Source organism: Erythrolamprus reginae, chromosome 4 (assembly GCF_031021105.1).
Source record: "Erythrolamprus reginae isolate rEryReg1 chromosome 4, rEryReg1.hap1, whole genome shotgun sequence".
NCBI classification, from domain to species: domain Eukaryota; kingdom Metazoa; phylum Chordata; class Lepidosauria; order Squamata; family Dipsadidae; genus Erythrolamprus; species Erythrolamprus reginae.
In genome coordinates this window covers 40,169,134-40,190,289 of record NC_091953.1, presented here as the reverse complement: position 1 = coordinate 40,190,289, position 21,156 = coordinate 40,169,134, and the positions used below count along the sequence as shown (strand labels likewise).

The 21,156-nt window shown below is 36.6% G+C and overlaps 1 protein-coding gene across 5 annotated transcripts in view; it reads left to right on the top strand.

Moving 5' to 3' along the window:
• The window catches only part of CD47 (CD47 molecule), a 79,508-nt gene that overhangs the window by 7,427 nt on the left and 50,925 nt on the right, over window positions 1-21,156 (top strand). For all 5 annotated transcript variants that reach the window (XR_011558963.1, XR_011558964.1, XM_070750099.1 and 2 more), the window contains exon 2: window positions 12,155-12,508. Coding sequence is in view for 3 of the 5 variants with exons in the window: in XM_070750099.1 (XP_070606200.1) it covers window positions 12,155-12,508 (354 nt within the window). In the remaining 2 variants the exon portion in view is untranslated. The remainder of the gene's footprint in view (window positions 1-12,154; window positions 12,509-21,156) is intronic.

Sequence of the window (21,156 nt, the reverse complement as noted above, 5' to 3'; positions counted from 1 at the left end):
CACAGTCAATTGTTTCAATTGAGTGTTGTAAGAAATACCCTTTCTGGGTTTGGTTCCAAGTGGGGGGAAAAGTCACTGGAAGCATGGAGGCTGTTTGGAAATATGGTTTTAATGGTAGACAGCAGGGCCACATAGTTTGAGGTCTTGGGGAAAAAGGGGGCCACATGCCTCAAAGGTGTTGAAGAAGCGAAGGGCTGAGATGCTTAGAGTGCCCGAGTTTTATACTCTTTTGGGCCCCACCTTTAAGAGTTTCTGTTCCTGTGTAATAAATGTATCCCATTGGGTGTGAGACTCCCAGGGATGGGGGTCTTAGCTAACTTTGTAGGCTTTTGTCTGTATTCCACCAGGCTTGGCTGATGTACAGCGCTCCCTCGATTTTCACGGGGGATGCGTTCTGAGACCGCCCGCGAAAGTTGAATTTCCGCGAAGTAGAGATGCGGAAGTAAATGCACCATTTTTGGCTATGGACAGTATCACAAGCCACCTCTTAACACTTTAAACCCCTAAATTACCATTTCCCATTCCCTTAACAACCATTTACTCATCATTATTACTGGTACTCACCGTTGAATAAGACACTTAGTGATCCTGATATTTATAAACATAATTATTTATTAACAATAATAATTATTTTTTGTTATTTATTTGCAAAAATTATTAGTTTGGCGATGACGTATGATGTCATCGGGCAGGAAAATCCGTGGTATAGAAAAAAAACCCGCGAAGTATTTTTTAATTAATATTTTTTAAAAAACTGTGGTATAGGCTATTCGCGAAGTTCGAACCCGCGAAAATCGAGGGAACACTGTAATCTTCTCAGGGGAGATAGCTTTGGGATTCCTATTATGGTTTTTCCAGTAGATGTTTGTTATGTAGAATTCACACTCCAAACTTCTTTCATAGTCCAGCCATGCATTTACAGCATACACAGTCATGGCCTGGAGTCAGAGTCTGACTATGAAAAAGCTGTTCCAGTTGAACCAGTGGAATATCAATCCCAGGGGACACCAAGCCAGGAATCACCTTTAGCTGTTTAAACACAGGGACCCTCAGAAAAGCTAGGTTAGCGGGATGCTGAGGCATGTTCTCCACTTCCTTGGACTCAAAGCAGAGCGAAGATGCACAGTGCCCTTGCCACACAAAGAAATAATTGTATTAATTAAAGATAGATGACTGTAATCTGATTTAGGAACACTCCTGACCCATGTTTATTTATTTATTCATTTTTTAATGCCTACCTTCTCCTTAGACTCAGGGCGGCTTACAACATGTTAGCAATAGCACTTTTTAACAGAGCCAGCATATTGTTTAGGAAATAATAAAAAGACAGAAAATTATATTTCGTTGGATGAAAAAATGGAGAAACATGTTTTAGGCAGGAAACAGATTCACTCCATCTTTGTCAATGGGCCATTAAGGAATGGCCCCAGCTTAGTCATTCCCCCTATCTTTGTCTATGGGCAGTCTATTCTAAATGCCTACAGTGCCAGGATACAATTACAACTTAGTAGCTTGAAAAGTTAATTGTTATGTTGATGAGTTTTTTGTGTCTGAATTGAGAAGTTGCTGATTTGGTGATCCCTTGAAGAACTGGTATAAAATCCCTGGAAAGGGGATTTATTTTCTAATATGATTGTGACATTAACGTTCTTGATCACCTACTCATATTTACCTATATTTTTAAACTGCATTGAACTAAAATGACATTTTTCCTCAGATCTTTTTGATAAAACCCAAGCAGTATTTGGAAGAAGGTTATTAAGAAATTAGCCCTAAAGAGCAAGTCAACATAGCATGGATCAAAATAATGGTAAACTATTTGTTGTGTAGTAGTGTGACCTGCAATATCATGCAAACATCATCAAAATCTTATTAATGCATAAAGATATTCTGGTTAAAGTAATTAATGTCCTAAGCAATATACTATGCCATCTTTGTATTTAAACTGAGCCAACTTTCACTATAATAGTAATAATAATAATAATAATAATAATAATAATAATAATAATAATAATAAATAATAATAATAATAATAATAATAATAATAATAATAATAATTTATTAGATTTGTATGCCGCCCCTCTCCGAGAACTCGGGTTGGCTCACAACAATAATAACAAAGTACAAATCCAATATCTTAAAACACAATTTTAAAAAACCCCGTTTTAATAAAATAATCACACAACCCAATCAAACCATACACGATGTTATTATTAGAAGAGGTATGTAAAACCCTGGGAGACCAGTTGTGATACAGGTAGTCCCCAAGTTATGAATGGTTGTTTAGTGGCCTTTTAAAATTACGATGGATCTCAAAAATGTTATTTACAATTCAGATTTGAGGTTCCAAAAACACCCCACCCCCACCCCTGCAATTATATATTGAATTTTGGGCATTTGTTAACTCAACCATATTTACAGCTCTTTGCAGCATTCTTCAATCATGTGACTATGATTTGTAAAGTTTTTTGTTGGAAACTGGAATTTATTTTTTGTTTCGGGCAAAAAATGCCCCATAGCAAACTGGGTTTGTTTAACAACACCTGCATTTGCTGAGTAACAGCTGTCTTTTCTTAATGAATGCTGCAATGTGATAATCCTCTTAACATCACTACTTACAATTATAATTGTTCAAATGTTACTATAGTCATAAATTGAGGACTACTTATAGAAGTTCTGACGTACCTGGGGTTTGGAGAAACCTCTCTTATAAAATAAAAGGAAACGTATTGGTTTCTACCATTGCAATTTACTATTCACTACATGAGCTTCTGGATGTATACTTCTATCAACAATAATATATGCCCCAATCAAAAATATTTCTGTGAAGCTCAGAAAAAAAGGTCCTGATGTTCAATTTGCTGAAAAGGTCTACAAAATCATTGGCAAAGAAAATGCCCCATCAGCTAATAGAATGTGTACAAACAGAGAAATGTGGAGCCACTGTTACGCTTTTCAGGATTGTTTGTCTAACAAACTTGCCCTAGGCATTCAATACAATATTGAATTTTGCAGGCCACAAACATTCACAAACTGTCTTTCATCATTGTAAATATACAGAACAATATGACAGAAGATTAACAAACAAGGAAGACAGTTGTTGGGCCTGACGGTTTAGTTGTGTACTATATACCATACTATATACCACACCTAGGGGTAGAAAACAAGGAAAAAAGTATTCTGAACCAAATGGTGTAGTATTATATTGTTTAATAAAATACCAGTGTAGCAGAATACTTTTTACAGTCATGTGTACTGTTTAAAACCATGTACAGTCATACCTCATCTTACGAACCTAATTGGTTCCCGGGGGAGGTTCATAAGACGAAAGGTTCGTAAGACGAAACATTGTTTCCTATAAGAAACAATGTAAAGTCAATTAATCTGTGCAACCCCCCCCCCGCAAAGAACCGCTGCCGCCTGGCTGTCACCTTTTAAAACAGCCGGGGGGCTTCCCAGCAGCCTCCCGAAGCCGAATGCCAAACCCGAACTTCCAGGTTCGGCGTTCGGGAGGCCGCTGGGAAGCCCCGCCGCCCGGCTGTCACCTTTTAAAACAGCCGGGGGGCTTCCCAGCAGCCTCCCGAACGCCGAACCCGGAAGTTCGGGTTTGGCGTTCGTAAAACGAAAAAAGAAGAGGCAAAATTTTTCTGAACCCCGGGTTCGTATCTCGGGTTCTTCGTAAGACGAGGGGTTCGTATCTTGAGGTACCACTGTACACTTTTTACAACTTCAAACTTGACAGCTTCAAGACTTGTGGACTTCAACTCCCAGAATTCCTCCATCAGTCATGCTACCGTAGGAATGGGAATTGAAGTCCACAAGCCTTAAACTAGCCAGGTTTAAAGACCTTTACACTCCTAACTCAGATCTTCAAACCTGTCAGGTGGCTTGCTTCAGGCAACAGAGTTGGTGGCAGCACTTCATCCAGCAGTGTCTTGTGGAAGCAAGAAAAAAAAAGGGGCAGACGTTGCTCCAGTTCCTTCAGCGAAGAATGAACTGAAGGACAATTTCTTTTTCCCCATTTTGTGACTTTTTAATTATTCGTTTATAAGCAAAAGGGAAAAAAATGAAAATTGAAAGAGATAAAAAGTAACACCAAATACACCTTTGAAAATCTGGAAAAGGGAGGGGGTCTCTGAAGGACTCCGAGGAATGGGCGCAGCCAGAAAAAACAGGGACACCAGGAATGGGGGAGACAAAGATTCAAGGGAAAAAAATCAAGGGGGGGGGAACCACCCAGCAACCCCCATGGGTTATATAGCCTCTTTACAAATTGGGGAAGGGAGGGAGGCCTCCCACCCACCCACCCACCGGGTCAGTGCCACTCCGTTTTTTTTGTACAACACACACGGGCGCACAGACCCATCGTGGCTGCCAGGACTGTCCATAGCCATCCAAGCAAAGCCTCACAGCCCGATCCGAGAGCAGAGTGTGGGGAGGAGAAAGAGAGAAGGAGAAGGAGGGGCCAATGATCTTCCTGCCCCACCAAAAGGAAAAGATACTGCAGTTCTACTTCTTTTGGGAGGAGGGAGAAAAGGGAGGAGGTCCCTCTGGTCTCTGTGAAACTCAGCCTCCAGGGGGGAGGGGCTGGGGGAGATAATGCTTCTCTCTTCCAATTGTGATTTGGAGAGGGAGAAAGAGGGTCAGAACACAAGCTCTTCCTCTTCCCTTTCCCAGTGCTGGGTGGGGAGGGAAATTCAGAATAAAATCAGAGTTGATGTTAAAGGTTTTCCCCTCCCTTGTCCCCAAAGAGGGAGTGTTCTTTCAAAGTTCATCCACCCCCTCGCTCCTGGCTTGGATCCAATGAGGGGAGGGCAGCGGCAAGGGACTGTCAGGTGAGGCGGTAATGGTGTGGAGATGATCGTTCCCTCCTCCAATGCTCATGGGAGAGGGAGAGCGGGACGGGTGAGAGGACTGGGTGGACTTACATCCTGAGCACAGAAGGAAAGGAAGACAAATTCCTTCCCCTTCCCCCCTCACCCCACTCAAGCATGTCCTTTCTGGTGTGTGGGCACGTGGCTCGAGTTGCTCAGTTTGGCTAAGTGCCTTGACTTTCCTGGAGCCAAGGCCACCACCGTTTTGGAAATGGTGGGTAAGGAGGGTCCTTCTGGGCGCATCAACGGGACGGGTTGGAGACCTGAGTCTCCGGTGCCCCTCTCGGTGCAATTCTCGACAAGGGAGGTTTTCCAAACCAAAGTCTGGCAGCTGATAAGCGGGGAAGGCTGCCCGGTTTGGACTCTTAGCCTAGCAGTCCCTGAAAGTTCTGTTGGGCGGAAAAGGGCACTTTCTGCTGCAGTAGGGAAAGGAGAACCAGAGTCCCCACTGGTGAAAATGGGGAAGGCTTGTCTTGCCTTGTACTCCAGTCATGGCTGTTTGTCATTCTCTTTGAAGATCGTCTGCCACTTCCAGAATACAGGAAAGCCGCTACCGCCACCGCTGACCACTGAGAGAAGCTGGTCTCTTCTCAGCGATCAGTAGCAGTGGTAGCAGACTTTGCGTAGGTGCAGTTTGTCAGTGGTGGCCAGCAGCAGCGGCAGCAACTGCTCAGAGGCTTTGAGCAGGAATGGCGGCAGCAGAAGTTCTTTCTCCACAGCTTTGGTAGCAGCCAGCCACCAAACCACATGAAAAGCTGCTGCGGGACTACGGGAAGGCTGCCACTGCTGATTGCCGTCCTACTCCCCCTTCCCTGCAACATTCGGTGTATAAGGTGCACCCAGTTTTTGATACACTTTTTTTGTGGTTAAAAAGGCGTGTCTTATACACCGAAAAATACGGTAATACAGACAAAAGCTGGATTTCAATATTCTGCCAAACTGAGGTGTTTTTTTAGATTTCTGACTTAAGACATGTACATCCAGCTATTCAGTTTGGAACTCATGGTTTAAAATTTAATATTATGAGTGAACTTAATTGTAAGGACGCTTAGCCAACAAATTAATATCTAAAATCACCTTACTACAATATAAGAATCCCAGTGAAAGAAACAATTAGGAAAAGGATAGATGAGAAAGGGGATCTGGATATTTAAAGAAGAATCTGTTTCCTACCTAAACACAGATCTATGAATGCTAAGAAAAAACAAACCAGACAATAAGAAAATCTAAAGAAGTATCATTCCAATTCAACAGCAAAAGATATATTGTACCACGTTTCCCCAAAAACATGATCCTGTCTTATATTTTTTTGAACCCTGAAATAAGCACTTGGCCTTATTGCCATGCACTCAAAAGCCCGATTGGGCTTATTATCAGGGGATGTCTTATTTTGGGGAAAACGGGTTAGTTTTATGCCAAAGTTTAGATATCTTTCATTGAAATGCTTATTTCAGCCAATCCCTAAATTAATAGATGCGGACATAACTTCTATATGCTACAAGATTAGACATGACGTGTCTATGCAAAGATGTATATATACAGGTACTTCCTATTTATGTGCAGTTGTTTGCAGATAAGAAAGAGTAAAATGGCAGGTGCAGAATATTGAATATTTTTTCACTTACTAAATTCTAACTCTTCATTGGCACTATTAATGGATTTCAAACAATATTTGTAGTGAAAGAAGAATCTTTCTATTCTTACTTTTATGATTTTTCATCCATTCTTCATTGGGGAACTTTCTAGTTCAGAAATGTTCTTCTATTTGATTATACGTTTGATATTTCTCTCCAGATTTTTCATAGTATTCAACTGCGAGAATTGTGAAGGACATCCAAAAATCTTTTATCTTTCCTTCCTATTTCACAATTGATTTCGATATGTGTTTCATATTTTTATCTTGTTGAAATAGTCAACCTTTTTTCAGTATCCTCCCTGCCTGCAGGACTTCTAGGATATATTGATGCCAAGATGAATGCATTTCCTCCTTTTACCAGCACATTTCCTTGACACTAGATGTCACACAACCCCAAAGCATAATAGAACTTTTGTTGAGTCCTTGATGCTTTTTGAGCTGGATTGTACGTTTGCAGACTACCTAACTAGGTAACACCATCAGTGCTAATGAGAGTAGGGTTTGCTTCCTATTTATATACAGTAGCTTGGCCTGCCAGTGTTGATGTGGTTGTTCTTGATAGTTCTTTCAATTGGCAAGGTGGTCTTTTTTTCAAAATTATTTGATTGAGGCCAAAGAGTTCAATTTGAATTTAATCAGATCAAATCATTTCAGACTTATTGGAGGGGCGGTGCATTATTTTAAATGACTTCTGGAATGAAGTCAGAGAGAGAGGGAGGGAAAAACAGAGGGGAGAGGTAGAGAGAGAGATTCTTTCATGCAGTTCATTGTGTATAGGCAATGTTGTACTGTAGGATCTACAGACATATCAATGCCATTAAACTTTTGAATAGGTTGTTGAAGTGTTTTGTGGATTCTTCTTTGTGGATGTAATTAGATTTCAGGTAACTTTAGTGAAGATTTCTCTTGATTTTCCAGGTCTTGTCTTGCTCTTGATTTCAACAGTTCAGTATAACCTCCATTTCTTAATTCTGTTTGTCAAAGCTGAAATTGCTAGCTGGAAGTCTTTAGAAAATTGTATATACTCTCATCCTGCTTTGTAAGAGTGAATTATCTTCATTTTGTATTATGTGTGGGTTGTGTCAGCTTCTATTCACTTAAGGATTCATTGAAGTGTACAGTGTGACCAGAGGTGCCTATACTTTTGCATCTAACTGTAAGCCTGATAGTCATGCTGTTGAACAGGTCTGTTTTGACAAATCTAATTGCCCCTAAGGGCATTTTACTCAATCCATCTTTAGGCAGAATTATTCCTGTTCTTTTTTTCCTGGGCTCTTCCATCAAAAGGACGCTTCCTTGTTTGAACTCCCAGTACTTTTCTTCTATGAAATATTCTCCTCCTTTTTATGTAGAAGAATATGACATTAACTTGTTTGCACCTGAATATATCAGCCATTTGACACCTATCCTATTTTATACCAATCTACTCAATTTGGAACCTGAATAGACTAATTGAATGCTTAACCTTATGTAGCTCCCAAAGTTCAAATAAGCCTCATGTAAACCTTCTTTAATTAAAACTAAAATAACTTCTCAATATAGGTAGTCCTCAACTTACGACCACAAATTGAACCCAAAATTTCTGTCACTAAAGAGAAACATTTGTTCAATGAGTTTTGCCCCATTTTACGACATGTTTTATCACAGTTGTTAAGTGAATGACTGCAGCTGTTAAGTTAGAAACATGGTTGTTAAATGAATGTGACTTCCCAATTGACTTTACTTTGACAAAAGGTGATCACATGACATGACCCCGGGACACCGCAACCATCAAACATAAGTCAATTGGCAAGTGTCTGAATTTTGATCACATGACCAAGGGGATGTTGCAATGGTTGAAAATATGACAAAATTATCGTAAGTCAGTTTTTTCAGTGCCGCTATGATTTGAACAGTCACTAAACAAACTATTGTTCTAAGTTGAGGACTACCTGTAACTTCATGTTGCTTTCTTGGTAACAATACTGAAGTGGATAGTCACTGTCTTCTCTCAGGCTATTCACCTGATTTCTTAGAGCTTCAACAGCCTGCTTGGATCTCGCTCTTGGACTATTATTTTATTACGATGAATTACAAATGGTGGAATCCTTATCTCTGGGCTTCCTGCTAACTCAAAGTGAGTCAGTTAAATGAGAGCTATGTGATCAAAGAAAAAAAATATCTGTGAGTTTGATAGCTGTTTTCGGACTCTAAATTAGCAGCTGGCACCAAACAGACATTCCTTGCTTTGTTGCTGCATTTTAAAAATCCAAACCTCTCTCTGCTCCTAAAATATTAGAATTCCAGGCTTAAATCTTGTAAAATACCTGTGTGGGTCTATTTCTTGGGGGGGCTCGTCACTGGGACAGGACAACTCTATAAACAATTTGCATTTCCATGAAGCATTGTTTGATTCGTGTAATTGTTTCAAACACACTTTAACAAAAATCATATTATTTCAAATTTAACTATCTTTTTAGACCATTTTAAATTTTCTTAAATTCTAAGCCAATTTTTTTGCCTGGTAAAATTCTTTAATTTAGTTTTTTACTCTTTTCTTTAATGTTTAATCTTTTTTAAAATCTTTAATCTGGAATAGAGCGTTTTTGTTTTTCCGATGTTCCAGAGATCTCTTTTATTTGTAAGATAGCTATAATCCAAACATGCTTAAGAAAGTGAGATTTTAGGGGACCTAGTTTCCTTATAGACTCCACTGCAGGCATGGGTTTATTGACTTTTCTCTGACTCGCCTCTCACAGACTCTTTTTTTCAAGGAGAACATGTCTGAAGCAAAAGTGGATCATCTCTTGTTCTTTCCTTCTGCAGAGAGGCTCTTTTGGCTTAGGTTTCTCACCCAGCCATTGGTCTCCACTGCAGTATTGTTACTGTCCTTCAGAAACTGCTGGAGCAGTTTCCGCGCTCTTTCCGACTGAAAAAATGACTGCCGGAGGCTGTCACTCTGATGATAGGCCCAGGATAAGAAATTGGTCAATCACCTGAGGTTCAAATGGCCATTCTGTTGTGGGTGAATGTATCAATTAGCTCGCTCCAGCTGATTCAGCTGGCAGTTGAACAACTCACTGAGGGAGAACAAGCATAAGGCACTGGAATTTTAACACCAAACTTCATGAGCAGCAGTTTCTTTGGCAGCATCAGTGATGAGACTCCCTGCACAAGTGGCAGCTAAGATAAGAGTCTGGTGGTCAGGTCGCTTGAGCGCTAGGTTTCTGCGATAATGCTGCATGGGCATTGATTAGTGCTCAAATACCTCTCCACAGTGTGTTTTATAAAACCTCCCCTTGGAGTTTGGCTGTGGGATGTGGGAACACAAAACAATGTCCTAAGTAATATACTATGCCATCTTTGTATTTAAACTGAGCCAACTTTCACAACAACAACAACAACAGCAATAATGATAACTCCACCCACTATGGAGAACAGGTATGCCTGGTGCCTTATATTTTTTTGCTTTAGATTTTAAGAAAAAATATTTTAAACACATTCAGATTTTGTAACTTTGCAACCTCAAAAAGCCTCAACATATGGAACCTCTTTGGGGTTCAACTTAAGCTCAGATTATATATGGACATATCTCCCCACCAATCACTCTACTTCTTAAGGTGCCAAGAAGTGCAGACTAGCAGCTTTCTACTCTCAAGGAACTAATGATCTTCTGTATTCTGATTGAGAGCTGTCACTTTCAAGCTCTTTGAATAAGTTTTTGCCACCAAGGACTGATAGTCTTCTATCCTCCAGTTAGAGATTGGCGTTTTTTCATATTTGATGACTATTGTCACAGCGAAGTGCTGGCCCTCTTCTGCCTGTTGCATGGAGCTAACATTTTGTTGCCTTGGGGACAATGACTTGTTCAGATATGCACACAACTGTACATATACATGCTACATTTTATCACTCTGGCCATCCAATTTGTTTCTAACTATGGTAGATTATATTCCCCTTTGTTTTTTCTCAAGAACCAAACCAGGATTAAAATTAGAATTGCCCCCACCCTCCTTGCCTTTCGTAAGCTGCTTAAAACCCACCTCTGCCGCCAGGCATGGGGGAACTGAGATACACTTTCCCCCTAGGCCTTTAAAATTTTATGCATAGTATGTCTGTATGTATGATTGGTTTTTATATAATGGGTTTTTAACTGTTTTTAGTATTGGATTATTGTTATATATTGTTTTATTACTGTTGTTAGCCACCCCAAGTCTGCAGAGAGGGGCGGCATACAAATCCAATAAATAAATGAATGAATGAATGAATGAATGAATGAATAAATAAATCTTTTGTTTCTTTTCGGAAGCTAAAAAATGTTTTTCATACAGTGAATCATTACTATCTCGGCCTGAAGGTCAGCTAATTGTTATTAATTGTTCTGTACTTATCAATGGCAAAGGATAGGAAAGAAAAGACAGCACAGGAAAGGGAGAAGAAAGTCAAAAAAGTGTGGGGAATCATAGGGCTTGAAGGGACCTTGGAGGGAGGATCCTTATTCCATTTCAGGCAAATGGTTGGCCAATCTTTGAAAACCTCCAGCAATGGTGTAGGCACAATTCTGGGAGGCAAGCTGTTACATTGATTAATTGTTCTGTCAATAAATTCCTCCTTTAAAAAAACTTAAGGAAGCTTAAGGGAAGCTTGAAGCTTATTTAATCAAACTAGAAGCAAATGTCTCCTATGGCAGTGATTTTCAACCTTTTTTGAGGCGCGGCACATTTTTTACATTTACAAAATCCTGGGGCACACCACCAACCAAAATGACACCCTAAGACACTCTCCTCTCTTTTTCCATCCCTGTCTCCTCCCCCCTCCTTTTGTGTGTGTGTATATATATACACACTCTTGAACCATTTCCAAAAACAGGTGAGGGCTGGGGGGTTTTTCTCTCTTATTCTTTGGGTAATTTTTATCATATGCTTTAAATCAAGAGTCACTTCTCTTTCTTTTTTGTTTCTCTCTCTTTCCTCTCATTCTCTGTCTCAATCATTTTCTCATTTCTCTTTTTTCCTCCCCTTTTTGCTCATTTCTCTCTCTCTCTCCCTTCTCCTTTTCTCTCTCTCTCTCTCTTTCTTTCTTTCTCTTTCTTTCTCTCACTCTTGCTTTCTCTTTCTCTTTTCTTTCTCTCTCTTGCTTTCTCTCCCTCTTTCTCTCTCTCTCTTGCTTTCTTTCTCTCTCTCTCTTTCACTCTCTCTTTCTTTCTCAGCAAAAAGTTGCGAGACTGGAACCTGAGCTTCCTTCTTCGCGGCACACCTGACCATGTCTCGCGGCACACTAGCGTGCCACGGCACACTGGTTGAAAAACACTGTCCTATGGCTTGTAGCTGATGTGTTCAAAGATAGGGTTAGATGAAAGAGAAGAAAACTATCCTCTCCGTTTGCAGCATCTTCCCTTGCTTTTTAAACTCTTAAACTGCAACTCATTTTCTATTGGACAATTTTGCCTTCTAATTGCTTCCTTCAGCAAAGTGGGAGTGGGTGGATCTTTGAGCTCTGAAAAACTATGCTGAGGTAAAGCAACGATTCAAGCTTTGAGAATGGCTCTTCCAGCAAAAGACTTCTTGGCTCATCCTTAGCTGAGATAAAATGCATGTACTCCTGTGTTAGCTACGTTTCCTTCTTAAAACACAAATATTAATATTTTTATTTTTCTTTCTTTTAGGTTCAGCCCAGCTGTTCTTTCAGAGTGTCCCATTTCTTGAAATAAACTACAATAATGGACCCCAATTCATCCTCCCTTGTGTGGTAACTAATCTGAAAGAGAATAACAGTATGGCCATGTTTGTGACATGGCAATATCAAGGAAACCAATTTTTCATTTATGATGGAGTTTCTGATGTAATTACCAAAAACTACAGTTTTAATAGTGCAACTTTTCTGAACCGCTCTATGGTACCCTATGGCATTGTTTCACTTCTTATATCGACAAAGGAGGCTGCTCTCGGAAATTATACTTGTGAAGTAACAGAAGTAAACAGAGAAGGAAAAACAAGATTTGAACTCAGAGAATATTCTGGTAAGTTACTTGTTTAGATTTTCTGTGGAATCCATTGAAACTTGTTTTTTTTAAAATAAGGTTTTTATTGCTTTTCTCCACAATACCATACAAATATCTTAATTCAGAACAAAATACACAGTTATACATTTCTATTTAATAAAACATCCTAATTTGTACCTTTTATATTTTTATTACTACCTGTTTTCCCCTTTATTACTCCCTTCTCTCTATCTCTCTATCTTCCCTCTACCTTCTTTCTCCTTATCTCTCACTATCCTACTTCCCTCCTCTCCCCTTCTTTCCTTCCTTCTCTACTTCCATTGAAAATTTGGTTTTTTAAATCTATCCATGAACTATTCAGATCTTGGAGAATATCATGCGATCATCAGGAGAATACAGATGCTAGGCTTGGATTAATATAGCTAGTCCTGATTTGGATTTATCAATCATAATATCCCTTCCCCTGAGGTCTGTTTATATCAAATAATATTAGAAGTATATATAAAATAGGCAGAGCAAGGTGATTTGGTTCCCTCTTTCAAATCTCACAATTTCTATCTCTCAATGTCCATAAGTAGGATAGGGTAGTAAAGAAGTGTGAATAAGAGAATCTAAAATTTTCCATGTAGGGCAAATTTGGTAGTTTCACAGGAGAATGCAATTGAAAAATAGTTTTCATACCCTTCCTGTATGTGTTCCCAAGGCTGGGAGATAGGGCAAGGAGAAGGTGGCTTGAGAAGCTGTTGAAATGCTAAGAGTCAAACTTCTTGTCTTCCTTGTAGTGCCAAATAATGTTGCCACAGGAAGGGTTTTTAGCTTTTTGCTGTAAAGGAAGGGCATGTAGACTGTTTTGTGCATATGCAGTTCCTTTATCCTATCTTTTCAGAGGACATCACTACACCATGCTTGAAAGGTCTGACATTGCAGCTTTAATCTGCTACTTTCCCCGGCCTGAGTCATAATGTTTAATAATAGATCAATGGAATGAAGATTTGCTTTCATATAAACAGGTAAACTAAAAGCGGTGGACAAAAACTCTAACCCAAAAATATAGATTGTTTGGTTCTGAAACAATCTTCTCTCCTTGGAGATTTGATCAGAGTGGAAAGTTGACTGGAAATGAATTATTAGCAGATCATACAGAAAAATAATTGATAGAGTGCTCTCTTATAACATTTTTCTACTTCTTCATCTTCAAGTATTTAATTTGCCAAACTTCAGCTATCCCAAGTTCCTTTGGAGTTGTAAAGAACCATGAAAACTTTCATTGGACAATGGCTATTGTAAAGGCATTTCATTTCATGCCACAATGGCTTGAAAATAGCGGTAATATCTAATTGTTAGCTAAAACTATCCCATGCCATTTTACAATAAAATTATCAAACACACCCCCCCCCCCAAGTCAATAGATTATTTCTTTACTTAGGAAGAAAAGTTTCTCGTAAATGTTGAAGTAAATCTGTTGGATGGAGGAAATGGTGTAAAAGATGGATACACATAATTGAAAGAATGAATGAGGTTCAGTTCTTTCATGATAAATATAAGATGAAATTATACTAGGAGGTATTGTATTGGACACAGTACGTTGGATGTACAGGACAAATGTGTATCTTAAGACCGAAAGAAGACCCAAATTGAATGAAAATTTTGCAGGTTTGAAACTAAACACTATTTTCAATGTATTTCTCAAGAAAATCAATGTTTTTGAGAATAATAAATTCAGATGTATTAAAAATAAGTATAACTATATGAAGAAAACATGTAGAGACATGCATTTATTAAAAAGATTACAATATATTGAATGGGTTGGGAAGGATCAGAATGAAGGGAAATGGTAACTAATGATACTTAATTATGTGATCAAATGAAATTCTGCACAATAGATATAATTATCATTGGAATAGTTATGAAAATGGGATAGGCTAACTTTTGAGAGAACCAGTCCACCAATTATGATTAATAATCATAAGAAATAAAAGCTCTTTGTTCATAAATTTGTTTCTTTATATAATCATCCATTTGCTCCACTTAGTCTTCCCATCTTTTAGCTAACTTTTGACTCTTTGTCATGATATGATTTTAGCATAATGTTGGAATATTATCTAATTTACATGCAGTACAATCTGTGTTAAGAAACACCTTAAATGATTCTTAATGTTAGAATCTAATCCTAACTTTATATAAGACCAGAAATAAATGACCTACGGCTGAATGTTTCTTAAAGCTATTTCTAATACTTTGGAGTGCACTAGTGATGTATCTCTGTGCCTGTGTCCAAGGAATGAAAACCTGTAAATAGTCAAATGTTTCCTGTAATAGAATGCCAGAAAGGTGTCTGTAGTGCATTTGGATCAAAAGCTGCTGCTCTGTCTTTCTGTCTTTGTGAAATCCTATACTGCTACCATTCCTCTGGCTGTACTTCGATTAGAAAATATAAAGGACATTGATTTAAAATAACAATGGATATAACAATATAATAATATAATGAATTTAGAATCTTGAAACTAACAATGTGATATTTTGTTATGACACTATATTAAGAGATTGGCTCTTTTTTGATTTGTGATAAATATAGATAAATAACTGGTGAATTAATTTGTGATGTAATATTTATAGAGATAGAAATGATCCCTTTAAGTGAAAGTTGCTTGAATGAAAAGTTGAAATTTACTACATATAAAGTCTGAGTACTATGGGGCATTTAGTTTTGATATAAGAAATAAACAATCAAGAAAGGGAAGGCAGCAATAGTCCTTGAAATGAAAAGGCATAAGAAATAATAAATATGTTGGAAAATAAAGATGATAGTTATCAAAGGTGAGGTTAAAAGTGGGGTTTTATTGGAAGGAGAATCCAGATGACAAAATTAGTTTTTTTTATTAGAGGAAGTGGAATTTGGTGATATATACCTGAAATAAACATATATTTTTTTTGGAGTCACAAGTCAAAATTAAAAATTATTGATTGTTTTTGTTTTCAAAGTTGAATTTACAGCAGTAGTGTGCTAATATAAGCATTTATCATTTTAATTTACTAGGTTGGAAGACACTCGGGAAAGGTAGAAGAGGAAGTAGAAAGGGAGGAAGGAAAGGAGAGAGGTTGAGGAGGAGTGAAGGGTAAGTAAGTTAGAGGAGGAAAGAGTGAAAGGGAAGGGAGTGCAAGAAAGAATAGTCAAAGAGCTTGGTTAAAAATTATTAAATAAGATATTTATGAAATATGTATTGCGTATGTAATTTTGGAAGGTATATACAGTACACCATTTATACTGTATGTGAAAAGGTGAAGAAAAATAAAAAAGTGGGGAAAAAGTATTACTGTTTGCACTATAGGTAGTCCTGAACTTAAACAATTCATTTAATAACTCCAAAGTTACATCACTGAAAAGTTTTCACACTTACAACCATTGCAGCATCTCCAGGGTCACATAATCAAAATTCGGACAGTTGGCAATTGACTCATATTCATGATTTGTTTATTTTATTTATTTGTCCTAATAATTTAAGCTCTCAATGTGAAAGTTAAATGAAACGGATTTTAATCAAAAGAAAACCCACAAAATACACATTACCCTTCTGGTTCAACGTCAAAGTAACTATGCAAAGAAAAGGGTTCTTTTCCTAACAATAAAAACATTCTAAACAAGTGGGCACATAATGCGCCATCATGTGTGTGCAGTAAGAAAGAAAAAAAAAGGGGGGGGAAACAACAAAATGAAGACAGGAATCTGAACTTAAATACAGTAATCACAGGTGAGAGGGATTTCAGCTGGGCAGTAGGGGAACAAAAAAGGTAACCATTTAAACAAATATAACACATTTTCCCAAAGTCCAGACATACAGAGGTGACTATTTCAACAATTTATTAATTAGATTTGTATGCCGCCCAATCCCAAAGAACTCAGTGATGATGGCTGCAGTGTCTGAGATCATGTGATCACCTTTTATGAACTTCTAACAAAATCAATTGGAAAATCTGATTTATTTAACAACCGTTTTATGAATTTAACAACTGCAATGATTCACTTAATAATTGCAGAAAGGTTATAAAATGGGGAAAATTCACTTAAGAAATGTCTTGTTCAGTAACATGTTTTGGGCTCAATTGTGGTCATATGTCAATACAGGTCGTACCTGTATTTTGATGTTTGTAGATATAGACACATCACATATTTGAACTGAATATCTTTTCAAAGAACCGTAATGCCATTCAGTAAATATCCTGTTGCAATTAATTTGGTTACAGGAAAGAACTATAACTAGTAAGCAAAATTGAAAAGTTCCTTAAGGTAAAACTACATTTTAAGCAAATTATGATATGTAAGCCTTTTTTAGGTTAATAAACTGCATAAATTCTTTAGGAAGTTCAGACATCAGGTTTCCTTTGTCTGCTGTTGGAGAATAGTATTCATAGGCTGAAGGTTGGCAATAAAAATACAAATGGTACTGAAGGACATTAGCACCCATCCACCCCTCCTAGAGGAATGAAATATTTATTTTATTTTATTTATTTATTTATATTTTATTATTTTATTTTATTATTTTATTATTTTATTATTTTATTTTATTTTATTTTATTTTATTTTACTTTACTTTACTTTACTTTATTATTTATTAATTAGCTTTATATGCCGCCCCTCTCCGTAGACTTTTAGGATATACTAAAAGGGCAGGATATTTCCGCTTAAAGAGAAGTAGAAACTCACATAAGCAGAAACTCACCCCCCCACACCTTTGTTAATAGTCTGGGCCAGTCTATTCTACATAACAAAAATCTACCTCCTTCAGACAGAGCCATATTAGGAGTTGCTCTAAGGCCTTTCATTACACCACCACCCAGCAAGGCTCAGCCAAACTTGAATTCAAAAACACAGCCTACAGTGTTGCCTCTACGTGGCCCCATGGAAGTTTGACAACCAATCAGAATAGAAAGACAAGAACAGAAGGCCTAAAACCAAGATACTCTCAGCATTTCATCCCTTTTCTGTTCAGGAACTCAAATCCTGTCCACCATTAAACCTTTCAAGCAACTTCCATGAATCCAGTGTCTTTTTCCCCAGTTGGAACTGAATCCAGAATGACATTTCTTCCAACAGTAGTACTGTGTAGAAGTGATAGTATATTCCTCTAATCTTAAGAGAAAGGATTATCTTGTACCTAGGTTACACTATAAGGAGCTTAAGAAAGCAAAACTTCCTTTTCTCTCAGTTCCAGTTCCAGTTCTTTTGCAGATAACAGCCAATAGAAATTTTCCCATCTACTTTCATTATATTAATTTTTTAATTAACCAACTCTAGTTGGAATTTGAGCCTTAAAGCAGGTGTCAGCAAATAGATGAGTTAGTTTCCAGAATTTTAAGAGGGTCAAACCTGATTATTATTTAGGTGAAGGATTACCATTAATTCTTGAGCTATAGTATAGAATCTAAAGATTATAAAACATCCTATTGAAAGCAGCCAAAAACTACAGTGCTTCAGAATATTTGTCAAAAAAAATTACATGAGTAGTTCCACGTTGTCACTAAGAATCAACTTTAAATCAAACCAGCCTCTACTTTTACCTTCATTGCAAAAGGAAGTAGGTAATTATCTTGCAGCCAGGAGCAACACAAAGATGTTTCATCTTTGGTTTTTAGAAATATTTAAGTGAACTTGAAATAAATTCCTTAATTCTATCTCTCTCTCCCCTCACTTTTTCTAAAACTAAAAAAAATATGATTTTATGGGGTTTGAAGCAATAAAGCAAGTGTTTCAGCTGCTTCTGGCTGTTTATTCCAATTTATTTTAAAAGTCCTTTTATATTTCTGCAAAGCTTGAACTTCCCCAAGTCTTTTGAGATTTTAATGCATGCTGTGTCGTATCCTTTTGCCTTTCTGAAAATCAGGACACAGAAAAATAAGTTTTATGGATGAATAAATTGATAAGAGCAAACTTAGATTTTTGACTTCCTTTCACTTATTCAAACTATGATTATATTTGGATTATTAGATTAAAATGTGTAGTCTTATAAAATTACATGTCTGTGAACATCTTTATTTTTATTTAGTTTGATTTTTCCGGGCTCGGGTTCTTAAGTAGAAAATGGTTCTTGAGAAGAGGCAAAAAAATCTTGAACACATGGTTCCTATCTAGAAAAGTTTTTAAGTACGTAGAGGCGTTCTTGTGTAGATGTACCACTGTATATATAATTTTTCTTCTAACAGTTTTAATTAGTTTTCTTGACTAGGACTAAATAGTGAGGCTTTAAAGATTTGTTTATAGCTAAGTAATGGGAAGAAAAAAGTTTTTATTACATTTTTTGTAAAAATGATGTTACAGCATTAAAACTGAGAAAAGATGAAGACAAAATGATAAGAAATTAATTTGAGACATCATTTGAAGGGATTAAATATTGTAATTTTACACATGCTGTTCTTGTTTCTGATAGTTTGAAATGGAATTTTTGTTAAGTTTGAATGATGAATTTTAAAATATCTGTTTATAAGACAAGTCATGAGGATAACAGTTTTTTCCCCTTGGCATATTTAGGGAAAATGACAGTATATAAAGAATGTATGTTTGTTTTACTTCTTTAAAATTGTGATAGTTATTAATAGTCCACGGAGAGGGGCTACATACAAATCCAATAGATAGATAGATAGATAGATAGATAGATAGATAGATAGATAGATAGATAGATAAATAAATAATAGGCTTTTGCTAAATTTATATGACTATTATTTGCTAAAAGACAAAAGATAAAATATGGAATAAAGAGATTTGGGGTTGAAATATTAGAAAAAGTTAATATTTCCCCCTTTCCACCCCCTTTTTCCTTTCTGCACTTCAAAATGTTTCTTTTTTATATTTCTTTTAATTTGTATTAGTTTTTGTAACCTTTGTATTTTAAAACTTCACTAAAACATTGTTAAAAATAACATCTCTTAAGTTTCATAATTTGAAACTTTTAAACTCTTTCCACCCTATAATCATTTGGGACACAATACAGTACAGTATATTCAAATAGTAACAAATATGTTTTTGACTTAAAAATTATTTCATTGGGCATTTTCATTAATGAATGCAATATATATTGATCACAGATGATTCAATGTATCGCCAGGCATGGGGGAACTGAGACAGGCTTTTACATTTTATGTATGGCATGCGTGTGTTGCATGTTTTTTTTAAATGGTGGGTTTTTAACTTTTTTAATATTAGATTTGTTTCCATTGTAACATTGTTTTATTGTTGTTGTGAGCCGCTCCGAGTCTTCGGAGAGGGGCGGCATACAAATGTAATTTATTATTATTATTATTATTATTATTATTATTATTATTATTATTGTTGTTGTTGTTGTTGTTGTTGTTATTATCATCATCATCATCATTAATTTGAAGTTAAAAGATTAGGAATCCATATAATTAGAAAGGAGTAACATGTATATTTTAATGTTTGTAGTGGTAATGGAAACCACCATATTCCTGTACTATATAAAGGAAATTAATTTAAATGTTTAATATCTACAATTTTTCCTGAAATGGTTTAGCTTTTAAAAATGTGCTCACAAAGGAAACAAAGCACATTTTATGGTTTGTAAAAGAGAAGTCATAATGGTATTCTTGATGCTGTAATTTGTTCTATTTCAAGAATTATCAAATAATGATAACTTGGAGTTGATTTAGAAAACCTCTAATTTCTGAGAGGAAAGCAATTTAAAATGGAAAATGTAGCAAATGTAGTGATATATTTAATGTTATACTACCACTTCATGCTGATATCATCTTTAGAAAAAAAAATCTCATTCATTCTACATATGCATGGTAAATGCCACTTATAAGCATTTGCATGTTAATGCACACCTATATGACTGAGGAATACATTTATCTACAATAAGGGTGAATAATATTTGTGTGTTTAAGGTCTTATTAACTTGGGAATTGTTCTTAAAAAACAACATTTTAAAATAATTTTATTAAAATATTTTGCAAAGATTAAAAAAACCCACTGAAACATAGAACACTAGAAAAAGAAAAAATGCAAAACATAAAACTGAAGAATTTAAAAGAAAAAAGAAAAAGAAAGATATCTGAAAAAGTGATTTCCAAACTTCTTTGTAGCAGCTACAGACATAACTGTTACCTTTTCTACCCTCCCATATTGCATATCATAGTTTCTCACAATTGATGAGTAGGATTTAAGTAAAACAATCAGTGAAGCCAGAGCCAAATGTTAGAAAAAAGTTTAAAGACTGCTAATCACTGCCTGTCAGCAGGATTACTCTCTGAAAATAGAAGCAATGTGGTGGGAGAACCCAACTAAATATTACCATATTTTTCGGAGTATAAGGCACACCCGTTTATCCCTAAAAGGGGCTGAAAATTTAGGTGCACCTTAAACACTGAATGCAGTTTTTTTTCCTAAGCTTCTTTCCCCCCAGCCCAAACTAGGTGCTAATGATCTTCCCAGCTCTTATCTTGCAAGTTCTTTCATTGTTACTGTCTGCAAAGAATATTTTCCAAGCTCTAAGTCTTTGCAGAGGTTTTTTTCATTACTCCAACTTGCTCCAAGTAACTTTCTTTCCAGCCCTAACCAGGTGATAATGATGTTCATAGCTCTTACCACTTTGCAAGCTCTTTCATTGTTACACTCTGTTAAGAACATTTTCCAAGCCCTGTCTTTGCAGGTTTTT